General features: G+C 37.4%; 3 protein-coding genes and 3 non-coding genes across 6 annotated transcripts; 2 read left to right on the forward strand and 4 right to left on the reverse strand.

The window, feature by feature from the left end:
• Nucleotides 1-2412: 2412 nt before the first annotated feature.
• TRNAY-GUA lies at nucleotides 2413-2503 on the reverse strand. The gene is given in 2 exon segments: nucleotides 2413-2447; nucleotides 2467-2503. It is a non-coding gene; the product is annotated as a tRNA-Tyr (tRNA).
• Nucleotides 2504-2510: 7 nt separating this feature from the next.
• TRNAH-GUG lies at nucleotides 2511-2581 on the reverse strand. The gene has a single exon. It is a non-coding gene; the product is annotated as a tRNA-His (tRNA).
• A 2854-nt stretch (nucleotides 2582-5435) lies between these two features.
• LOC116130519 (WD repeat domain-containing protein 83) lies at nucleotides 5436-8970 on the reverse strand. Its single transcript, XM_031416254.1, has 9 exons — nucleotides 8825-8970; nucleotides 8022-8257; nucleotides 7828-7930; nucleotides 7582-7689; nucleotides 7385-7494; nucleotides 7138-7245; nucleotides 7008-7053; nucleotides 6615-6746; nucleotides 5436-5851 (listed from the first exon to the last, which is right to left on the reverse strand). The coding sequence occupies exons 2-9, from the start codon at nucleotides 8228-8230 to the stop codon at nucleotides 5765-5767; spliced, it is 903 nt and encodes a 300-aa protein (XP_031272114.1). The 5' UTR covers nucleotides 8231-8257; nucleotides 8825-8970; the 3' UTR covers nucleotides 5436-5764.
• A 668-nt stretch (nucleotides 8971-9638) lies between these two features.
• Nucleotides 9639-10055, forward strand: LOC116130498 (egg cell-secreted protein 1.4-like). Its single transcript, XM_031416233.1, has one exon. The coding sequence runs from the start codon at nucleotides 9639-9641 to the stop codon at nucleotides 10053-10055; it is 417 nt and encodes a 138-aa protein (XP_031272093.1).
• A 2483-nt stretch (nucleotides 10056-12538) lies between these two features.
• Nucleotides 12539-13003, reverse strand: LOC116130499. Its single transcript, XM_031416234.1, has one exon. The coding sequence runs from the start codon at nucleotides 13001-13003 to the stop codon at nucleotides 12539-12541; it is 465 nt and encodes a 154-aa protein (XP_031272094.1).
• Nucleotides 13004-18049: 5046 nt separating this feature from the next.
• Nucleotides 18050-18187, forward strand: LOC116130533. Its single transcript, XR_004128066.1, has one exon. It is a non-coding gene; the product is annotated as a small nucleolar RNA Z247 (small nucleolar RNA).
• Nucleotides 18188-21747: the final 3560 nt, after the last annotated feature.

Consider the following 21747-nt stretch of genomic DNA (forward strand, 5'->3'; position numbering starts at 1 on the left):
GCCCGCCCCCTGTTTATTAATAATTAATAATATATCTCCCTGGGTCCCCACCGCTTCCACGACTACAGCTGGCATTTGTCATTGCTTCGTTGTAAAGGTGAACTGTGAACCACACGATTAAAATAAAAATAAAATTTAATTATTTATTTATTTTTAGAGGAATTTCTGGCAGCTGTATCGGGCAGGGGGACAAACCGGCCGACAGTGGAAACGTGGATGTTTGAAGGGCTTATACTGGTCCGTGGCGTACGGGCCTGTGAAATTAGATATATTTTTTTTTTAATGCGGTTGGTGGGTTTAACGGTGACGGTGACGGTGAACAAGGTGTGTGTGCGGGAAGCGAAACGGTACCGTTTTCATAGAGGAGGCGAACGCCACCGACACTCGGAATTACCGTTATAAAAAGGTGATGTAACGTTACTTTGATGATTAAATAATAACGTTTTTTTTTCTACAAATTCGGTTGACTATTCAGTATTTATGGTATTAATAAATAATATTAAGAAATTCACAATTGTCGGTGGCATGAAATGGAAGATTCACAACACTAGATATATTTATATGGTTTGATTGATTTTAAATTATATTGTACGAGCAATGTTACGTGTCTCAATCTCAAATGTTACATCACGAAGTGACAGAACATTATTTTAAATTATTTATAAAAATATAAAGTTGTGTTTTTCATTTTCTATATATAGTTTATAATTTGTTTCTCTAGATTAATGCTTGTAATTTTATAACATCAAATTATTTGCCGAAATGAACAAAACAAAAAATAAACTGTAATTTTTCATTTTTTAAATATATGTTTGAATCTCAAATGTATCCATTTGGTTTGTTGTTTGAGAATAATTTTTTTTTTTTTAAATCAAACCAATTTGTACGTATCTCAATAAATTTTCAGGATCTATTAAATATTTTATAAGTTCAATAAGTTGTAAGTCACAAATATGATAAATTTGTTAAGACTCAAACATAAAACCTTCGAGTAATCTAAAGTCTTATCATCCGACCATAAGCCAAGTGATTGAAAATAATTGAAAAGACGACCATTACTTTATTTTCATATGTGACACTAATTTTTAAAGATTTATTAAAATCATTTTAAAAAAAAACTTTCAATTTCAACAAAAAGTGTGTTCATAAAATTTATTTTTGTCTCTAATTTAAAAATTCTAAATATCTACTAAAATTCGAATCAACGTGTTGATGGTATAAGGAGAGAGAACATGACAATAGAAGTTGAAAATGTAACTAAATGGGCCTGGCCAAGCCTAAAGTTTTTAACTAATGCAAGGCCCATGGTCCCACTTACTCAACTTCAAACTTAAAATTCATCCTTCAATCTATTGTCAAAACTGACTTTGCCAAATTGTTATATAAAAAATGGAAGATGAGAGGTCAACTCATGGTACAAAAATAACAGCAAGAGATAATGAAATGGGAAATATGAACCACATAATATGATTTGATGTGATGTTAGCCTAATTTTCATATTGGTTGTCCACTGGGAGTATTTTTGACGATAGTGAAAGTCTATTCGTCTCGTTACTTTATTAGAAAAAAAGACTTCGGCCATCGGAAGTGACCGATGCTCATGTTGGAATCAATGATTGTTGTTACAATATGCGACAATTGTGAAATCCGATTGATCTTGACAGAATTAGATTTGATATGCAGGTAATTGTTAAAATATACATATGTCCACTGTTATCTTATTAATACTTTGAGTACAAAACAATTTAGTAATCGATGCATGACGTGAGAATCAATGATATACAGTATTCCATATATTGTCGGATGCATAAATTTTTGGGGTAAAAAGGTTTCTGTGTAAAAGGAATTAATTTAGACTGTTTGATAGTCAGATTTCATTTTGAGTGTCAATCACATGAGTAATAGTTTTGATGTTGAAATGTTTGTTGGTTACTTTGTAAGGAAAAAGATTTAGTGAATGTAAAGTGATGGAAACATCACGATAGAATGAATTAATATGCGTATTGGATTGGCTGAATGTAGATTGAAGAGTTTATTCTTGATTAATAATGTTATTGTTATTTTCGTAGTTTTTAATATAATAAAAAAAGAAACGTGTAATACATATCGATAATTGTTGACTAACAATAATGCCAAATATCTATAATAATGACTCTTTATCGGAGATACTTTGACAAAATAAAAATCCTAAAGATAGTGCATGACTCAACACGGCAAAAAAAAAAAAAAAAAAAGTATACTCCAGTGTCTTAAAAAATTTGATAAAAAATAAAAAATAAAAAATGTCGACTTCATGAGAAAATCCTTCTAAAATGCATTTTATTGATATTTTTGTATTTGATAGTGATTAAATAGTATAATTATGATAATTTGTATCAAATTTTTTTAAAAAAAAAAAAATTGATAAAAAGATCCGACCTGCCGGATTCGAACCACGACCTAAGGATGGCTAGGAGATTGAGCCCACTACAGTCCTCCGCTCTGCCAACTGAGCTAAGGTCGGAGACAAATGTGGCTGCTGGGATTCGAGCCCAGGTCCCACGGCCACAACGTGGAATTCTTACCACTAAACTACAGCCACTTTGTTGCTTCAAGTTCTCAACATTAAAATTTAAAAACAATTTCTAAATAAGGGTATTCTAGCCCTTGATTGTTATTTACCCCATTGACAACATGGGGTATATATATATAATATTCTGATAAAAAATTGTGGATGCGTTTTATGTTCCACCATCTTTCAGAGATTGAAATAATAACCTACTAAACGAAATTTTTTATTAATACTGAGCCTAAGTCAAATATATAATTTACTAGTAACAGTACACATCTCAATTAGTATTTATTCTAAGGGTCTGCTTAGGAGTTTTTTTTCACTGGTTTTGGGAGGTTTTTAATTAGACTGGTTTTGAGGTGTTTAAAATCCCCCACTTGCCAGATTTTTAATAGGCTGGTTTTGACTGGTTTAAAAACCCCTCAAAACCAGTTTAGTGTATTTTTGAGGGGTTTATAAAACACTCTAAATCGGAGTATTTTAACTGGTTTAAAACTTTTATCCCAAAAAAACCCCTTTCCACTCCCTTTGCTGCTAGTTTTTTTTACTGTTTGGCTTGAAGAAACTTAAAATTATCTCTCACACATGCTACGATTCTTTTCAATTGTATCTCTTGTTCTCTCAATTCTATCAAATAATATTGTTTGGATATTATATAACTAGGTATTGATATGATATGTGGAGGGAGTTTAATTAGATTTGGCATCAACCTTTCCTGTCTTTCTGTTCTCTGTGAATACAAGAGATAACGAGCCAAGAATTTTGGCCGCCACTTCTGCAACTGCAAGACCAGTAGCCCTCTAATAACTGTAAAAGTGGGGAGAAGATGGTACAGTTAGCATTAGTGGTGCACTCTTCTTCTTGTTAATAAACTAGAAAATTAAAAGATTAACTTGTTGAGAGGATCTTTACATGTACTGAGTAACATTAATTAAAACTGTCTTGTCTTTGTTTAGATTAACTATTGAAGTGGTGGAAGTGAAAGATAAATAATTCAAATAATATTTTATAATACAAGTTTCACATTCTCTCATTCCCATTAAATACATTATCATTCACAAGTATTTGCGCATGCTAATTTGTCTGTGATTGGAAGTCTGGTTAAACATGGTTTATGAGATCTGATGAAGATTTTAAGGGAGAGATTAACTCGTTTTCAATGACGCAAAAAGAGAGAAGTCAATTATATATATATATATATATTAATCCAGAAACTTGAGCATACAATTGAAAAGAGTCGCACCATTTTCAAAGCCTCTCAAGCAAACCACCACTATGTCTAGCATTCCAATTTGATAATTATAGCGTCTTCTACTCTTACTAAATTGGATAACCATGACACAGATTAATGATAATGGAAGTAAAACCTAAAACCAGGTGTTAAATAAGAAACATAAGCACAACTTTGTAATGACACCTTTTTCACAAGACTGAGTAGCTAAAAACATACAAGTCAAATTTATAACTTTAAAGTTAATTAAGCAAAAGAGAGAGTGCTTTAACTTTATGGGCATTTATGTAAATTTATCATTTAAAAAACTACCAGAACCGTTAGAAAATAAACTCCCAAGCACAGGTTGAGTGTTTTAAAAACCGCTACTAAAAACCTCTCAAAACCGCTACGGTGGTTTACCTTCAAAACCGCTACGATGGTTTACCCTCATAACCGCTACCTTAAAACTCCCAAGCAGACCCTAAGTGATTTTGTTTAGGGTAAACCTAATAATTGTCTCCCCTGTTACTCGAATACAAAATATTTGGATATAACTAACCTCAACGGCTAAAGAGTTTGTCATCCAATCACAAGAGGAGAGGTTTCTAAATGATTTATTATACAATATGGGATCAATCTATTATTTGTCATGTCAATTTTTATCATTTAGGCACTCGTATATGAATGTTATATCTAGGGGTGCATACAAGCCGAGCTGAGTAGTGGCTGGCTCGAGCTCGGCTCGAATGTATTAGGAGGAGGCTCGAGGTCGAGTTCGATGAGCTTTGGCACACGAGCTCGAGCTCGGCTCTTTTAAAATCATAAACGGCTCGAGCTCGGCTCGGCTATTTATAAGAATTTGAGAAAACGACGTCGTTTTGAACCCACATTCTTCTTCTTCTTCCATCGCCCCTCCCACTAACTTCTCAGTCGATGTTGAAGAATCTGTTGAGACCAAAATCCAACGCCTCATCTCCACCCAGTCATAATCTTTAGTCGATCTTCCTATTGCATATGCCACGTCATGAAGAAACTACTCGCCACCATTGGAGTTCACCCCACCGTCATCGAACTCGTGAGATCTCAGCTTTACCTCTTACCTCCTCTCATGTGGCACATGCGTTAGTGGCCTTGACTCTCTCTTTGCCCTCCATCTCAGCGGCCACCTCGTGCCTAAGCTTGTTGAAGTTGTGGTTTTGGGTTTGTTTTTGTTTGTTGATTATCTTTGTCTTTGGGTTTGTTGATTATCTTTGTTTTTGGGTTTAGTGTTCAAAATACTAAAAACAAGTTGAAGTTGCAATCGACGATGGTTGATGTTGCGGTGTGAAGTAGTGAAGATGACAGTGAGCTCGCGAACTACTCAGAAGCTCGCGAGCAGTTCGAATCGAGCCCAAAAAGCTCGACATTTTTCACGAGCTTGAAGTTGAGCTCGAACTCATGAATTACTCGATTTTCTACGAGTCGATCCCGAGTAACTCACGAGCTACTCGGTTCAACTGCACCCCTAGTTATATCACTTGGATTATGATTTTTAGTTACTTTATAATTAACACTCAAGTGTACAGATATATAATTTTGACACTCAAGTGTGATTTGAAGTGCCTTTTTAATTGGTAACTCCAACAGGTAAGGTTTAACAATGATATCAAACTAAGTTCAATAGAAGCTCCATTCATATTCTTTACACTCCAATTCACATAAGATTCTGAAAACTAATTGTTATTCATCGATAACCCGACTTAAGTTTTAATGAATTTAAGGATCTAGAGAAAAAAAAAAAAAATGCACAGGCAGACTTTGGAAATCTCATGAACCAAAAAAAATGTACATTAAAATTTGAGACGCGGGGTTAACTTCTTTCCTTGAATTATTCTTCACAGAGCTAGCAGAAACTCAGCATGAGGGTGCAGGGTTCTGGACTTCCTCTTCATCCTTGGAGTATTCAAATAATTTGATGAGAAAGAGCAGAGTTGTAAGTTGAGAACCATTAGTGCTTTATGTTACTCTGTCTTCCAAACCCGGATGGAGCCATCCACAGAGGAGGTTATCATAGCGTTATCTTTGGGATGATAACTTACACTTGTTACCTGCAACAGACAATAGCACGGGTTTGATTATTATTTCAACAGTCAAAACGACCAATCAACGACTAGAACACTCTGCATGAACCTAAAAAGCAACAGACAAAGTAGTTTTGTAAAACTCAAGCCCTGCTGAAAATGTGCAGCATTTAAGCAGCAATGTGTAAAACAGAAGGTTAATAACATTATCAGTGACATGTATTGGCACAGGATTTGCTTGCGATGGACAATTAAGGTCAAACCAAAACCAAAACTAGAAATAGTATGGAAATCCTTTAGTGTAACGTAAAGGAATTTTCTTAGAGGGCTGTCTAATTCAGCATTCACCGAATTAAAAGAGTTTGCTTCTCTCTCTCAAATTTTCGGAAAAACTCGGCAAAATCCAGATGTTAATAGTATCACTGCAGACCTATTATTGTATAATGTTCATTGTTCTTTGCATTGTTTCAATTTGGCATTATCAAATATAAAGAATATTGTCACTGAAACATCATTCAACAAAATTCTGAAATGATGACTTTAAATCTGTTTTTCCATTATATTATCCAACTCAATGTATTAGGGAATCACAACTTTCAAAACATAGCGGAAAAATAATTCCTATTCAAAACATGGCGGGTAAAAGCTCATCTAAAATTTGAAACAAGGAGAAAGGGCTAAAATTCTTCTGGAGATGATGAGGCAGTAAATATAGCATTCGTTTGGAATGATCAACACAACACCTAAACAAATACCAAATTACAGGAATTAAAAGGGAAGAAAGATTCACCACTAAAGAATGAGCTCTGAATCTTGTTACGACAGACGCATCTACCAGATCCCAGAAGTAAATATACCCATCTTCAGATCCACCCGTTACATGGGCATCAGAGTTGGTAAGGCAGCAATCTGTTTTGAAAGACTGATGCAAAATGACGCCACAGAGATTATAGCAACTCATGAGTTGCGAGGAGTCAAATAAAAAAGCTGCTATGAAATTTAATATCAATTGGCTTAATTGCTATGAGGTAGTTTGACAATTAACAGTATAAAAGAAGTGAAGATATTGGAAGTATGTTAAACAATTATCTGAAAATTGCAACTAAAATGTCTTAAATATTAAATGAAAGAATCATATATGAGCAACTGTCAAAGGCCAAAACAAAGGCATCCGCATGCTAACCTTGCAAATATGGCCTTTATATTCTTGTAATAGTTCACCACTAGACCTGCCATAAGAAAGAAGTACTTAAAAATGACAGGGAAATCCAGATAAGTATTCAGTAAGTCCTCAAGCAACTCTATGAACAAACCTGTCCAGGAGACGTAAAGTAGAATCTAAGCAACTGGCCAATACACAGTTACCATCATTTGACAATGAGATACAGTTGACAGGCTGCCCCAAGTTGTCAGATAATTCTCTATTTGTTCAAAGCAAGAAAATATTATTAGAAAAAGCATCTAACTGGAATTAAGAAAGGGTTTTCCTGTGCATAAGACAAAGCCATGAATACAAATTAACATTTGGGTTCACAAATTCTTCTATACAATTCAACTTACCTACCGATACGGATGTCAAATGTCCGAACAGTTCCATCAACACTTCCACCAATAATTTCAGTTTTTGTTAAACAAACAGACATTACACTGTCCAAGAATGAGTCAATAATCTGCACATCAAACAAAATTTTATAAGAATAAGTTGGTATATATAACATCTAAACTGAAAATTGTATCCATTAAGAAATTTCTGCAACCTGAATAGGCTCAGTGCTATGTGATCTGCAGTCCCATGCACGCAATGAACGATCATAGCCTGCTGATACTACAACAGAAGCATACTCATTAAATTTAACTGCATTCACCTGTAATAGAAAGAAAGTAATCAACAACAATACCATCTCTGTATTTGAAAGTGCTTCTGGCACTTGCTTATGGAAGTATTTTCCATAAAAAACACTCTTAAACACACCCTAAAACATTAATAAATAAGCAAAACAAACCTCGCTATCATGGCCACGAAATTTTCGAATAACACGACCAGTTGACACATCCCAGTAAAACAGTTGCCGGTCACCGCCACAAGAAATTAACCTAGAGTTGTCCCTAAAAATTAAAAAAACTAATAATTAGATAATTAATTAGTTCTTCCAAAATCCTGATTGAATCTTTAAGAAAATACTAAAGAGAGAGTTACGGTGTGACATGGACGTCACGGACTTCACGACCGTGGGATTTGTAAGTCTTAATATGGATCCCACGGTGGGGATTCCATAGGCGGATGGTACGGTCCTTGCCGCAGCTCAAACAATAATTGCCATCTCCATTGAACCGAGCAGCTAAAACTGCACCTTCATGCCCCTTGAGCACAGTAGCCTCCTTCCTCGGCAGATCCGAAATGCTCATCTCTTTTCTTCGTAGGGCAGGAATGACCTATCATAATTTTATCAAGTGTCAACATTCAAGTAAAAAAGATTTAGAACAACAATTGACATGAGTACATTTCAATTCTTCTACAAAAATTTAAGCACCAAAAACAAAATTTCCAGTCATAGCTTCTTCAAATAAACCTAAAGCAGTTGATTCAACAATCCAAAATCTCTTCTTAAGCCAAAATCAAATGACACAAAAAATCTTAAAAAGAGATTTTAACATTTGAAATATATATATATATATATATATATTAGTCAGCCCACCCAAATGGGCAAGATTAGGGCGTGTTAATATGCAAGCTTTGTGATACTCTTAACTCTCAGTTATTTTATCGAACAATTTAAGCGCATAAATTTCGTACTTTAACAATTAATTACCTGAATGATTTTATTTTATTTTTTTGGTAAACCCACAAGGGAAAATAGTGTGTGTAATAGTGTTCATAATTCAGAAGAAGCAAAATCCTAATGAAAATGAAGGCTAAACTAGGAATAGCGTGAGAAATTAAGCAGACAGAATAAAGAATTTTGAGCGGAAATGGTTAGTGATAAGGGCAGTGATACTTACGAATACTGAATATGATGATTGGTGAGATTGAAGAATTGATGATTCTTAACAGTAAGACGAGTTCTCGCTTCTTGTACAATTTGGTTCAAAAATTGGATGAGGAAGAAAAAGATGAAAATGAAAATGGCATTATTTCTCTTTGTCAGGGTAGTTTAGTCTTTCTAGTTAAGCTTTTGGTCAGCTTTTCAATTTTAATTTATGAGAAATGGTATAAAAGTATACAAACTTTTAAATTTTTTATAATAAAAATATTCTTTATTTTTGTATGGATGGGGTCGCTGTGGCGGTCAGTTTGTGCGAATCTCAATTAATCTTTGGATCTTAAAACTATTTAACTACAAACTTTAGTAGAGACTTTTATTAGTAGGTATGAGAGACAATATAAACTTATATTTTCTTTTACTCTTTTATCATCAAACCACTTGATGATATTTTTGAAAAATCATTTTTGTTGAATCTTTATTGACCACTCAATACAATTTTTTTTTTCCCCATAAATCTTAACACTAGATATGATTATCAATATCTATTTTGAATTTCATCAATTTATTTTAAATTTTTAGAGTTTCATCAATTTTTTCTTCTATCGACACTGTGATTTGGATAGATACTACAATTTAACTTCTAATTTACTGCATAAATTATGGAAGCCATTAATTAGTTGCATAATTTCTAAGCTATACATTTTCTAACAGTTACATAACAGTTAAAAAAACTCATCATCTTCCCACAAAACTCCACTTTTGTCCTATAAATAGCCCTAATGTGATCCCATCTCTCACAGGCATACATCAAACACTTGACAAAAATCAAAATGGCTCTCAGGAATGTGCTTCTCATTTTGGCCCTGCTAATGGCAGTTGCAACTTCAACTGCAGCAAGAAACAGTTACAATAGCCTCCACATCAAGCCTGGCCACAATCTTGCAGCAAGGCTCAAGGCCAGTGGAGGTCTAACCGAGTGCTGGAACGCATTACTCGAGCTGAAGTCTTGCACAAATGAGATTATTTTGTTTTTCCTGAATGGCCAGGCTAGTCTTGGCCCTGATTGCTGCAATGCCGTGGATATCATCACGCGTAATTGCTGGCCGGCAATGCTTGTTTCTGTTGGTTTCACAGCTGAGGAAGGGAATATATTGACAGCATACTGTGATATACCTCCTGCTCCTCGTGCAGCTCCTCCTGTTGCTGATGCTTCTTCGGTGATCGATCAGCCTCAGGTTTCGGTTTAGAGAGGTGGTGGCATGGAGTTCCAAAAAGTGTCTTGTTTTAGCTTTATTTTGTTGTTCATTTAGTTACTTGTTTTTAGAGTTGTGTCCTGGTCCTTTCTAATTAGTAAGGGTTTGGTGTGTGTTCAAGATCCTCACATGTAATGTTTCTCTATTGTGGATTTGATTCAAGTGCTAATAAAGCCACCATTTATATCATATCTTTAACTAAGAATCCTGTGGACATTTTTAGAATTGTAATTTCATGACTTGCATAATGTTGCTTAAGAGTACTAATCAATTGATTAAGCACTAGAAGGATGCAATCAGGACCCTAAATTGAGCTTGAAGCCTCTATCAGATTTATACTCTCATCAAATTCCATACTTAACAAGCAACAGCAGCAGCTAGTTGAGGTCTCCATTAGCTAGTTTTGAAGATAATTAACTTATGATTATAGCAAGATCAATCGGATATATCCCTGAATTTGTACGCATTGTAGAGCTACTCCAGCTTGAACCATTAGTTTTATTCTAGATCAGATCAAACAAAGAATGCTAGCAACTTGTTTTGGTTAATCTTCAGGTAAACTTTTTAAATAGAGTTTGGACAATTATGCATGTGAAGAGGCTGAAAATTTGATTAAACATTAAATAATGATAACACTAATTTGCAGATTATAAGTGTCTGATTAAAACCTCATAAATCTGAAAGAATGTGCTGCAAAACATGCAGTCCTTGTTATATTGTAAAGTGAGTTCCATAAATTACATGAAGATTTTGAATCATTTGTGAGAGAATTGAAGTTACAGTTATTAATTAATTAAGGTTAACTAAGGGGCTTTTCTTCATAACTTCCCTACAAGAAATAAGTAAATTCAATTGCATTAAAGGCTAATCAGTTTCAAATGAGCAGATAACAGCTTAATTGCTTTAATTCATGCACCCTTTGGCCTCCCCAAACTCTCATCTTCCCCTCAACATATAAAACCTTCCCAAGTTGCATCTCTTCTTCATCTTCTCTCGGTCATTTCCACAAACACTTCTCAAAATGCTCTCAAAACTTGCTTCTTTCCCTTCTGGCCCTCTCATGCTCATGGCATAGCCACTGCATCAAGGGACCTCCCCATAAAGCCAGGCTACAACCTCCGGCGAGGCTTGAAGCAGCCGCTGCCGCCAGCAGCAGCGGAAGTCTAGCGAGTGCGTCAATGCGCTTGGGAGCTGAAATCGTGCACAAATGAGATTGCAATTCTCCTCAGTGGGCAGGCGAGTATCGGTTCTGAATGCTGTCGCGCCATCGGCGTCATCACGCGTAATTGCTGGCTGCCAATGCCATGCCACTTCACTTGGCTATATGCTGAGGAAGGTGACATTCTTAAGGTTACTGTGATGCGAGCCTTCCTCCCCTGGCTCTGGAATTGCTCCTTCGCCATTCGCTGCAGCCTCGCCGGTTTCAAATTAAGGGTCTTGTTTAGAATTTCTTTAGAATTTGTACTGATCCTTATATATGGAATAAGAATTTTATTCTTTAGCTAAGATTGCTGAACTTTGTTATAATTTTTCTCCTTGACTTTTCTCGTGAAACAGAGTTATGAAATTAGAACAATGATGAGCTCGTTACAACTTCTCGTTTTGTTCCCGAGAAAAAAAACAAAAAACCAAAACTATTCTGAACATTTTTTTACTTTCTCAGGAAACAAACATATTATGCAATTAGAAACATGATGAATCTCGTTTATTAAGTGAGACTTTTTATTACGATACATCTAAAACACGCACGTTCTCTCAATTTCTCTGTTGGTTACCGAGAAATACAAGAAAACTGCAAAAAGAAAAAAAAAACTCTGATCTTTTTCTTTTAAATTCTCAGGAATGTAACTGAATAAGCAATTAGAAACATGATGAAGCTCCTTCACAACTGAGTCTGGTGTACAATATACCTGAACACATTAATTCTACAACTTCTCCGTTTGGTCCCGAAAAAAATCACAAGAAAACCGGAAAAAAATCCCGAACCTTTCTTATTATTTTTACATCTCAGGAAACAAACAGAACTATGCATTAGAAACATGATGAAGCTCATTTACAGCTGAGAGTTCTTCTTATGCAATACACCTAAAAACGTTCATCCTCTACAACTTCTCCGTTTGGTTCCTGAGGAAATATACAAGAAAACTGAAAAAGATTCCGAATTTCTCTTTTTTTTCCGTCTACTTTCTCGGCAACAAAACAGCGCTTTAATTGAGAAAATCACGACCAATCCGACTCTTGAATTAGAAAACTTTCCATGACCACTTTTACGGCCATTACGGTGAGATCTGTGGATTCCGTCGATTCTTTGAACTCGAGACACGTTTCAGCTTCACCGGGGTACGGTTGGAGCCACAACCTCGTAGCTAGGACGACTCGCGGCGGCGACACAATCCGTAGGTGATGATGCCAGCGTAATCTTTCATCATCCTCAGAATCGAATCCGGAAACAAGAATCCCGTCGAGTCCATGCACCACTACACCAGTCCCGATGAAAGATCCGGAACCGAAAGCCTCACTCCGTCAACCGTAACAGAATCTAAGATGGTGGCATTCACAAAAACCTGAGTGTTTCCGATCAGAATTCGACGGCGAGGAAGGAGCGTGTGACATAGTAGCCTCCACTGGAGCTCAACTTTCGGAGGTGTGTGACGAGGGCAGTTTGAGAGGTGACACGTGGTAGAGGAGGGAGCGGGAGGAGAGACCGAGAGCGGAGATGAGTGAGTCGGGCGGAGAAGAGGGTAAAAGGGAATTCCGAGAGGAGAGGAGCGGTGGTAGAGATCGGATTCGGTGACGGCTTTGGGGAAAAGCGTGTAGCTGTGGGATCGGAGGGCTGAGATTGCGTGAGAGAGTTCTTGGTTGGTGAGATGTGCGGTTGTGATAGGAGGGAGGAGAGAAGAAAGTGTGATAAGGAGGAGAACAGGTGTGAGAGAATCTTCCATTGTGTTGTTGAATTTGGCGGGAGTTCTTTGAGGTCGTTGAGCTGTGAAAAAAATCTGATCCGCTGTGGTCGTTATATATGCACGTGTGATTCTTGGATGGAGTTTCAACCGTTGGATTAATCCGGATGAACATCCCACTTTATTTCCGTCCACTTAGGCTCTGTAAACAATTGTTATAGAATAGCTCTATAATGTAAAACTGAGAGAGAGTCTTTGTGATGAAAAAGATTTGTTTATATTGAAAATGCGAATTTAGCCATTGATCGAATTTTCTCTTTTATGTTGTCAGAGATGTCGGAGCTGTTTATCCACTGCAGTTGAGGCAAGAACTCGCCGGTGACCGGAATCCTTGAGCCGCTTCAAGAATCAATACATCGCGAAATCTCTGGTCCTTTGAGGAGACAATGTCCATGGCAGTAGCAGGAGCTGCTTTCTTGGTGGCTCACACAAAGAAAACAACTCTTTCTCCATGACCAACTTTCTCTCTGAGTTATCCCCTCTTTCGAATTTGAATATATCCGAGGAGAATTTGGTTCAGATTATTATGGTAGCTTAAACCTTACGAAATAGTTATAAATAATCTTGTTTATTATAGGAACCTCAACTTTAATAAAGAAGAAGAACGTAAAGTAAAAGAGGGAAAAGCAAGAGAAAGAAAGACAAGAACTCCGAGAAGAAGACTAGAGCAGTAAGAAAGGCGTCGAGAGTGCAAGAGAGTTCACAGATTGAATGGACACTTTTGGAACTTTAAATAATCCTGAGATTACAAAGAATTACAAAAAGAGTTGGAAACTGTTGTGGGACTGAACAGGATGGTTGAGAGATCGGATTGGAGAGCTGGAATAATTGAACATGGTTGTGAAAGAAACTTTGAATCCGCGAAAGATTTCACGGTAAAAAGCTTTCACATAGCAAAAAGTTCGGTATTTTATAAAGGTATGCGTAATCGGAAGACATCCTGAAGCCTTGATGGATGGGGAGTTTTACCGAGAAAAGTTTGTTGGGTAAGATCGATCTCAGCGGACAGCACTTTCAGCTTCTCCATTGGTTCTTGCCCCAGCAGGTGCCTGGATTGTTGAAACCACAGCAAAACACATGCAACAATAAAAGCAGAAAAATACAGAACACACGATTACCCTGTTTGGTTCGATAAAGAAACTGCACCAATATTCAAATAAAGATTATTGAGTATAGAAATATGTGTGGCCGTGTAATTTCTGAATAGTCCTAAGTCATGTGTGCCAGAAACTTGTATGTAGAATAGTTTCTTTGTACAATAAATAAGAGGCATTTCCGAACTAGCTACAGTATAATTTCTATATGCAAATAAAGATCTCCTAGGTGTTATTTTTATCATTTTTTGTTGTTGTTTGAAATAGTTCTTTGCTGCAGTTTAGTCTCTTCAACTTCTTCATCTCCTTCTATCAAGCAAAAATTGTTAGAGCTTAAATAAAAGGCTTTTATCATTTATTTTATTTAAGTTGCTCTCATCATATTTCATATTCAACCCATGGATATAACATGAACACATTTAACAATAACAACACACGGTAAAATTGATAGGTATTGGTAACGTCTAATTGACCTAGACTCAAATATTAGTGTCAGCTTTTGACTACTAGCTTAAGTTTTCAAGTAGTGGTAAATTACTCGGTCTGAGAGTAAAGATTTTAAGTTCAAATCCTACATTTATCAAATTAACGGAAGAATGTTAGAATCTAAAGTAAAATAGTTGTATGTTATTATATCATTGTAGATTTCTAACTTAACATCGGTGAGTATTGTTTAAATATGGTTTTATGTTTTTTGTTAGTGGCTTAATATTATATCGTTACATATATTTATCATGGCCACAAAACAGTAACAGCTTAACTTTACTCATATCTAAATCTCCCCTATATATGCACACTAGAATTAGCTTAATCTTTGTACAGAGCAAAAATGAAAAGCTTCTCAATCTCTGCCATTCTTTCCTTTCTCTTTACCACTGCAGGTAGATAATTAAAAATAATCTCGACTGATTTTAATTGTAATTAGTGTCATAAACCGGATAAAGGTTTTCTAATCATGCAGTTTATAATTCTTGTAGGTATGAGTATGATGGTGGATGCTAAAACGTGCAAGGAAATATTAAATCCTAAAAGTGGCTGCGAAGCAGAAACTGTGTGTGGAGCTTGCCAGGCAAAACATGGAGCCAAAGCTCAAGGGACTTGCAGCAAGTTTAAACTCTATTGCAATTGCACCTTCCCCTGTTATAGCCCTTGTAATGTATTAGGACTATTAATTAGGGATTTAAGTAAATAAGAGTGATGCTGTTGGTTGGCTCCTCAACATTAACTAAAAGTGGGGTACATTGATGTAACATTGTGTATTCTCATCAAATTCATACTTAACACAAGCAGCAGCTAGTTGAGGTTCTCCATTAGCTTGTTTTGAAGATAATACCTTATGATTACAGCAAGATCAATCGGATATATCCCTGAATTTGTACGCTTGAAAATTGGTGCTTGAACCATTAGTTTTATTCTAGTCAGATAAAACAAAGAATGCTAACAACTTGTTTCGGTAATTTTCAGGAACTGTTTAAATAGAGTTGGACAATTTGATTAAACAGTAATTTGCAGATTGCAAGTGTTTGATTATAACCTCATAAATGCAGAAATAATGTGCTGAAATGGGTTGTGTAAAACATTTATATTGTAAAGTTAAGTTCCATAAATTACATGAGATTTTATCATTTGTGAGAGAATTGAAGTTACAATTATAATTAATTAAGGTTAACCAAAGGGTTTTATCTACATAACTTCCCACTACAAGAAATAATTCAATGCATAAAGATAATCAGTTTCAAAGAGCATGATTAAAGCTGAATTGTTTCATAATTCTTCACCCTTTGGCCTCCCAAAACTTATAATTCCTCGATCCTATAAAACTTCCCCAAGTTTCATCTCTTCTCCATCTTCTCTCAGCATTTTCACAAACACTTCCATTAAAAACACAAACAATTCTCAAAATGCCTCTCAAAAATATGCTTCTTCCCCTTCTGGCCCTCTCATGCCTCATGGCATATGCCACTGCATCAAGGGACCTCCATCAAGCCAGGCTACAACCTCACGGCGAGGCTTGAAGCAGCCGCTGCCGCCAGCAGCAGCGGAAGTCTAGCCGAGTGCTTCAACGCGCTTTGGGAGCTGAAATCGTGCACAAATGAGATTGCAATCTTCTTCCTCAGTGGGCAGGCGAGTATCGGTCCTGAATGCTGTCGCGCCACGGCGTCATCAAGAGTAATTGCTGGCTGCCAATGCCATGCTCACTACTTGGCTACACAGCTGAGGAAGGTGACATTCTTAAAGGTACTGTGATGCTGAGCCTTCTTCCTGGCCCTGGAACTGCTCCTTCGCCTTTCGCTGCAGCCTCGCCAGTTTCAAATTAAGGGTCTTTTTCAGAATTTCTTCACGAATTTGTACTGATCCTTATATATGGAATAAAAATTTATTTCTTTAGTTAAAGATTTCTGAACTTTGCTTATTAATTTTCTTCCTTGACTCTCGGGAAACAAAGAAAGTTAGAAACATGATGAAGCTCGTTTATTAAGTGCGACTTTTATGCGATACATCTAAAACACGAACGTTCTCTACAATTTCTCTGTTTGGTTCCCGAGAAATACTGAAAACCAAAATAAAATAAAATAAATAACTACTTGAACTCTTTTTTTCTTTTAATTTCTTAGGAATGTAACTGAACTTGCAATAGAAACATGATGAAGTCATTTACAGCTGAGAATTTCTCTTATGCAATACACCTAAAAACGTTCATCTCTCTACAATTTCTCCGTTGGTTCCTGAGGAAATATACAAGAAAACTGAAAAAGTTCCCGAAGTTCCTCTTTTTTTTTGGGGAAACAAACAGCGCTTTAATTGAGAAAATCACAGACCAATCCGACTCTTTAACTTCGAAAAATCCATGACCAGTTTTACCGCCATTACGGTGAGATCCTCTGGATTCGTCGATTCTTTGATCTCAGGACACGTTTCAACTTCATCGGGGGTACGGTTGGAGCCACCACCTTGTTAGGACGACTCACCGGCTGTGACACAGCCGTAGGTGATGATTGCCATCGAATCTCTTCATCATCCTCAGAATCGAACCGGAAACAAGAATCCCGTCGAGTCCATGCACCTCTACACCAGTCCCGACGAAAAGATCCAGAATCGAAAGCCTCACTTCGTCAGCTGTAACAGAATCTAAGATAGTGCCGTTTAGAAAAATGGAGTTTCTGATCACAATTCGATGGCAGGAAGGAGCGTGTAAAGGAGGACTCTCATATTGAAGACCGCTTCTGCTGGAGTAATCTGATCAGATTCAACTTTGTATTTAAATCTTTTTGATCTGTAATTTGTTTTTTTTATCTTTATCTTGTAGCTGTCCTTTTATTAGGAGTGGGTTAAGTCTGTTAGTGATTCAATTAATAGAAAGATATACAATTTATCCTAAATTTTCTTCCTTATCGATCAGAGAATTGATTTTTTTTCTTCTTCTTTCTTTTCTGAATCGTCTCATGCAACAACCACTCCTCTGGTTCCACAACACCAAACACTTCCACAACCGCAACGAATCACACAATACTTTAATCAGTATTACATTGCTGCTCAAGCCCGTCTCAAACTCATTGGTGAAATGTATTCTGTGAAACTTCAATTTCAGACTCTCTTCATGTGATATGATCTACTCGAGTTATTGACGGATCGAAATCATGCTTGCAACTCTTATTAGAATGAAACACAATACCAAATCCTGCTCAACACTCTGGATTGGCGGATCAACTAATCCTCAAGCATTGTTGGTTCTCTCTCTTACTTATTCATTCATTGTAGAGCTAATACTTCAAGGGAAGCATGGACTATACTAGCCAATTTATGGCAAGCCTTCTCGGGGACGAATCAACAGGTAAAAAGCCAACTTAAAAATCTCACCAAGGACTCACAAACTATTTTTGAATTCCTATAGATAGTTAAAGCTCGCACCGATGAACTTGAGATCCTTGGAGCACCACTTGATGATGAAGATCTAATTGACAAAATACTTGATAGCCTTGGTGATGAATACAAAGAGCTTGTGCGTGAGTTCAGGCCAGAGACAATCCAATTGGATTTGATGAACTTCATGAAAAGTTACTAAGTTTCGAATCATCTTTCAAAGCACCAAGTCTGTTCCGTCTTATTTCCCAGCTTTCGCTAATCTGCCAGTCGCACAATACAAGTTGGCGACCCTTTCCAATCCCACCAATACTGGTTGGCGTTCCTCATCCAAAACTGGTGTCAACAGAACGGGCTAGGCCAGTCAACTCTTGGTCGCTTTGTGTCAACCAACGCTGGGCCTAACCACCTTGTCCACCACCACAACCCTATCTCGGCTAAGCCAAATCTGCAAATTCAAGGACATACAAACCAGATGATGTCCCTCTTTCTGTTGGAGTTGGCACTCAGCATTAAGGGTAATGGAGACGCACTCGGGGGCCGCTGCCGGTCAGTGGGCAGGAGCCCCACTCCCGGTGAGCGGGCGGGGTTGCGGGGGTAACGCCCCCGAGCCATAGGCGGTTTTGGGCTTTTCCATGTATAACCGCTGTAGGATATCTTTTAAGTTATATTCCTTTTGGGTTGGGCTTAGGAATAAGAATCCTTGTAAAAACTAGGTTTAATCTCTTAAACCTAGTATATAAACTGACTTTTCTCTTGTTATATGAGTTAGAGCAATTCATTCATTGTAGACGAGAGAGGTGAGGCATACTGCAATAATATTGACTCAGCTGGACGTAGCCACATGGGTGAACCAAGGTAAATCGTGCGTATTATTTTCTTTGTTTACTGTTTGTTTTGTTTTACTATTATTATTTTGTTCCTAATGTGTGTCTCTATTTCGTTCAATTGGTATCAGAGCAAGGTTTGATAGATCATGATTTAGAGATGGCGGGATCAAAGGTTGAGATTGAGAAGTTTGACGGCAAAAGCTTCGAGCTTTGGAAACTGCAGATGGAGGATCTACTCGTTGATAGGGACCTATGGGGTGCAATTGTGAATGATAGGCCAACAGTCGGGATGCCGTTGTTACAACGAGTGAAACGTCTGGAAGAGTGTCAAGTACGCTTGGGTCTAAACCTGTGAAGGAGAATTATCCGCGATTGATCGTGCCGCATTGGAATGGGACAAGATGGATAGGAAAGCCAGAGGTTTGATTCGCATCGTCTTGAGGACTCTATTCTAATGAATGTGATGGATCAGGATACGGCTAAGGGTTTATGGCAGAAGCTGGAAATTAGTATCTGAGTAAGTCTTTGGTGAACGTGCTGTTCGGCAAGAAACTCTACAATTCTATATGCATGATGGGGATTCTCTTGCTGCAAATCTGGATGAGTTTAATACTCTGGTGAATCAATGCTGGCTGTGGGTACAACTCACCAAATCTAAGAAAGTGGTAACATTGTTATGCTCGCTGCTGATACGTGGGACAATCTAATTGTTGTGATTGGTGGTGGAGGATTGACGCAGATGTCGTGGGAATCTGTATGTTCTACATTGTTGGCAGAGGATATGCGACAAAGAGCTTCAGAGGGTTCGTCTAGGGATGCTTTAACTGCTAGGGGACAAAACCTTGAAGGAATTCTAATAAGTCTGGCGACAGGGAAAAGTCGCGAGGTAGATCTAAGAGCAAGGATAAAAGTAAGATTAAATGCTGGAGATGTCAGGAATTTGGGCATTTTAAGAGACTGTAGAAACAAACCAGTGAAGGGGAAGGAAGCTGAAACTTCGTACAAACGGGAATCAAATGGTGGTGTATGTGGCTGCTGCATGTATGGCTGGATCAGACCAATCAGTTGTGTATGTTGATACAGTGCGTCGTTCATATGACACCTCACAAGGAATGGTTTTGTGAGTATGAGACATACAAGGAGGAAACGTTCTGTTAGGAGATGATACTGCTGTGAAGATTATTGGTCGCGGGAAAATCAGGCTGAGGTTGCATGATGGTCAGTGAGGACGCTCCCTGAAGTGTGCACATCTGGTATGAGTAGAAATCTGCTCTCTGTTGGAACAATGGCTGCACAGGTATAGTATTCAATTGTGATAGAACATCCTGTTAGATGACTCGGGGATCTATGGTTATTACACGAGGAGTTCGACATGGTACAATACAGGCTGCAAGCTTTAGTTGTAAGAAATTCCTCTTTGGTGGTTATGTTTCGAAAAAGGAGGCTAAAAAAGAACTTGATTCTGCAACATTGTGGCATCAGCGAATGGGGCACATTGGAGAGTCGGCTTTGTCTACTTGGTGACTCAGAATATGCTGAGGTATTCCAAGTTCCATGAGTTTTGGGTTTTGTGAGGAATGTTTACAAAGCAAGCAGAATCGAGTTAGTTTCAATCGACAGGCACGAGAGCAACAAAAATACTGGAGTTAATATAGTGACGTTTTTGGGCCCACTCCAGTGGAATCTGTTGGTAATCCAGGTATTATGTATCTTTCATTGATGATTTTTCTAGATACTGTTGGGTTTATTTCATGCGCAGCAAGTTTGAGGCTTGACAAATTTCGGGAATTTAAACCTTAGTGAGAATCAGTTTGACAAGAAGATTAAAGCTTTGCGAACTGATAAGGCGGTGAGTTTTGCTCTAGTAAGTTTGAGCAATTTTGTGCGACACATGGAATGCAAGGCAGGAAAACTACACCTTACACGCCTCAACAAAATGGAGTGGCTGAAAGTTCACTCGGTCACTGTTAGAGAAGGCTAGATGTATGCTGAACACGACAGATTGGGTCTGAATTTTGGGCTGAAGCTACAGCATGGCTTGTTATTTGAAGAATCGGTCTCCAACTTTTCTGTTAAAGACAGACGCCATATGAAGCTGTATGGTAAGAAACCCAATCGTCTTTTATTCGAGTTTTTGGTTGTGATGTGTATGTGCATGTGCCAAAGGAGAGATAAGCAAGCTTGACAGTAAATCTGAGAAGTGCAAGTTTGTGGGTTCAAGGATGGCATCAAGGGATAAGTTGTGGAATCCTATGAGTAAAAGCATTACATACAGTAGAGATGTAATCTTTAGAGAGGTAAAACAACGTGCGGGAACTCCTGAAGATCTTGAGCAGTCAAAGAAAATTCAGTTTGATGTGACTATAGTAGAGCAAGAGGAGGAGATGACTCCTAAGTTGCTGCAGAGAATGAAAATTTAGAGTCTATAGAATCGCCATGAAGATAAACTTGATAGTGTGGCTGATGAGGGTTTTATAGATGATTTAGAGGATGATTCTGATGATGAAGTTGTGTGTGCATCAATTTTGAGGAGTCTACAAGAGTTAAAAAGGTACCAGTTCGTTTCTCTCTAAGTGCCTTGAGTGGATTACATGCTTGAATGTGAGGTGATGAACCTAGGAATGTAAATGAAGCAAGAGCCATGGAAGATGCAAATCTGTGGGAGGTTGCGATAAATGATGAGATGCAGTCACTGGACAAGAATAGTACATGGATCCTATGTAAATGCCTAAGGATAGAAAGGCAATTGGTTGCAAGTGAGTGTTCAAAAGAAGTTGCAGGCAGATGGGACAATTGCAAAGTATAAGGCGAGACTTGTTGCAAGGGATTCTGCCAGATTGAGGGTGTTGATTATGGTGAGATTTTCTCTCCTGTGGCCAAGTTAACTCAATCAGGTATGTTCTATCTATTGCTGCTGCGTTTGATCTTGAAATTGAACAAA

The sequence above is a fragment of the Pistacia vera genome, unplaced genomic scaffold, assembly GCF_008641045.1.
Source record: "Pistacia vera cultivar Batoury unplaced genomic scaffold, PisVer_v2 Contig222, whole genome shotgun sequence".
NCBI lineage: Eukaryota > Viridiplantae > Streptophyta > Magnoliopsida > Sapindales > Anacardiaceae > Pistacia > Pistacia vera.

Coding starts and splice junctions, on each gene's coding strand:
- LOC116130519 (XM_031416254.1), bottom strand. CDS start 8,230: ATGAGCATTTCGGATCTGCCGAGGAAGGAGGCTACTGTGCTCAAGGGG. Junction 7,495..7,581: donor ATAGCACTGAGCCTATTCAG/GTTGCAGAAATT, acceptor TTTGATGTGCAG/ATTATTGACTCATTCTTGGA. Junction 6,747..7,007: donor ATAAAGGCCATATTTGCAAG/GTTAGCATGCGG, acceptor ATTTTGCATCAG/TCTTTCAAAACAGATTGCTG.
- LOC116130498 (XM_031416233.1), top strand. CDS start 9,639: ATGGCTCTCAGGAATGTGCTTCTCATTTTGGCCCTGCTAATGGCAGTT.
- LOC116130499 (XM_031416234.1), bottom strand. CDS start 13,003: ATGGAAGATTCTCTCACACCTGTTCTCCTCCTTATCACACTTTCTTCT.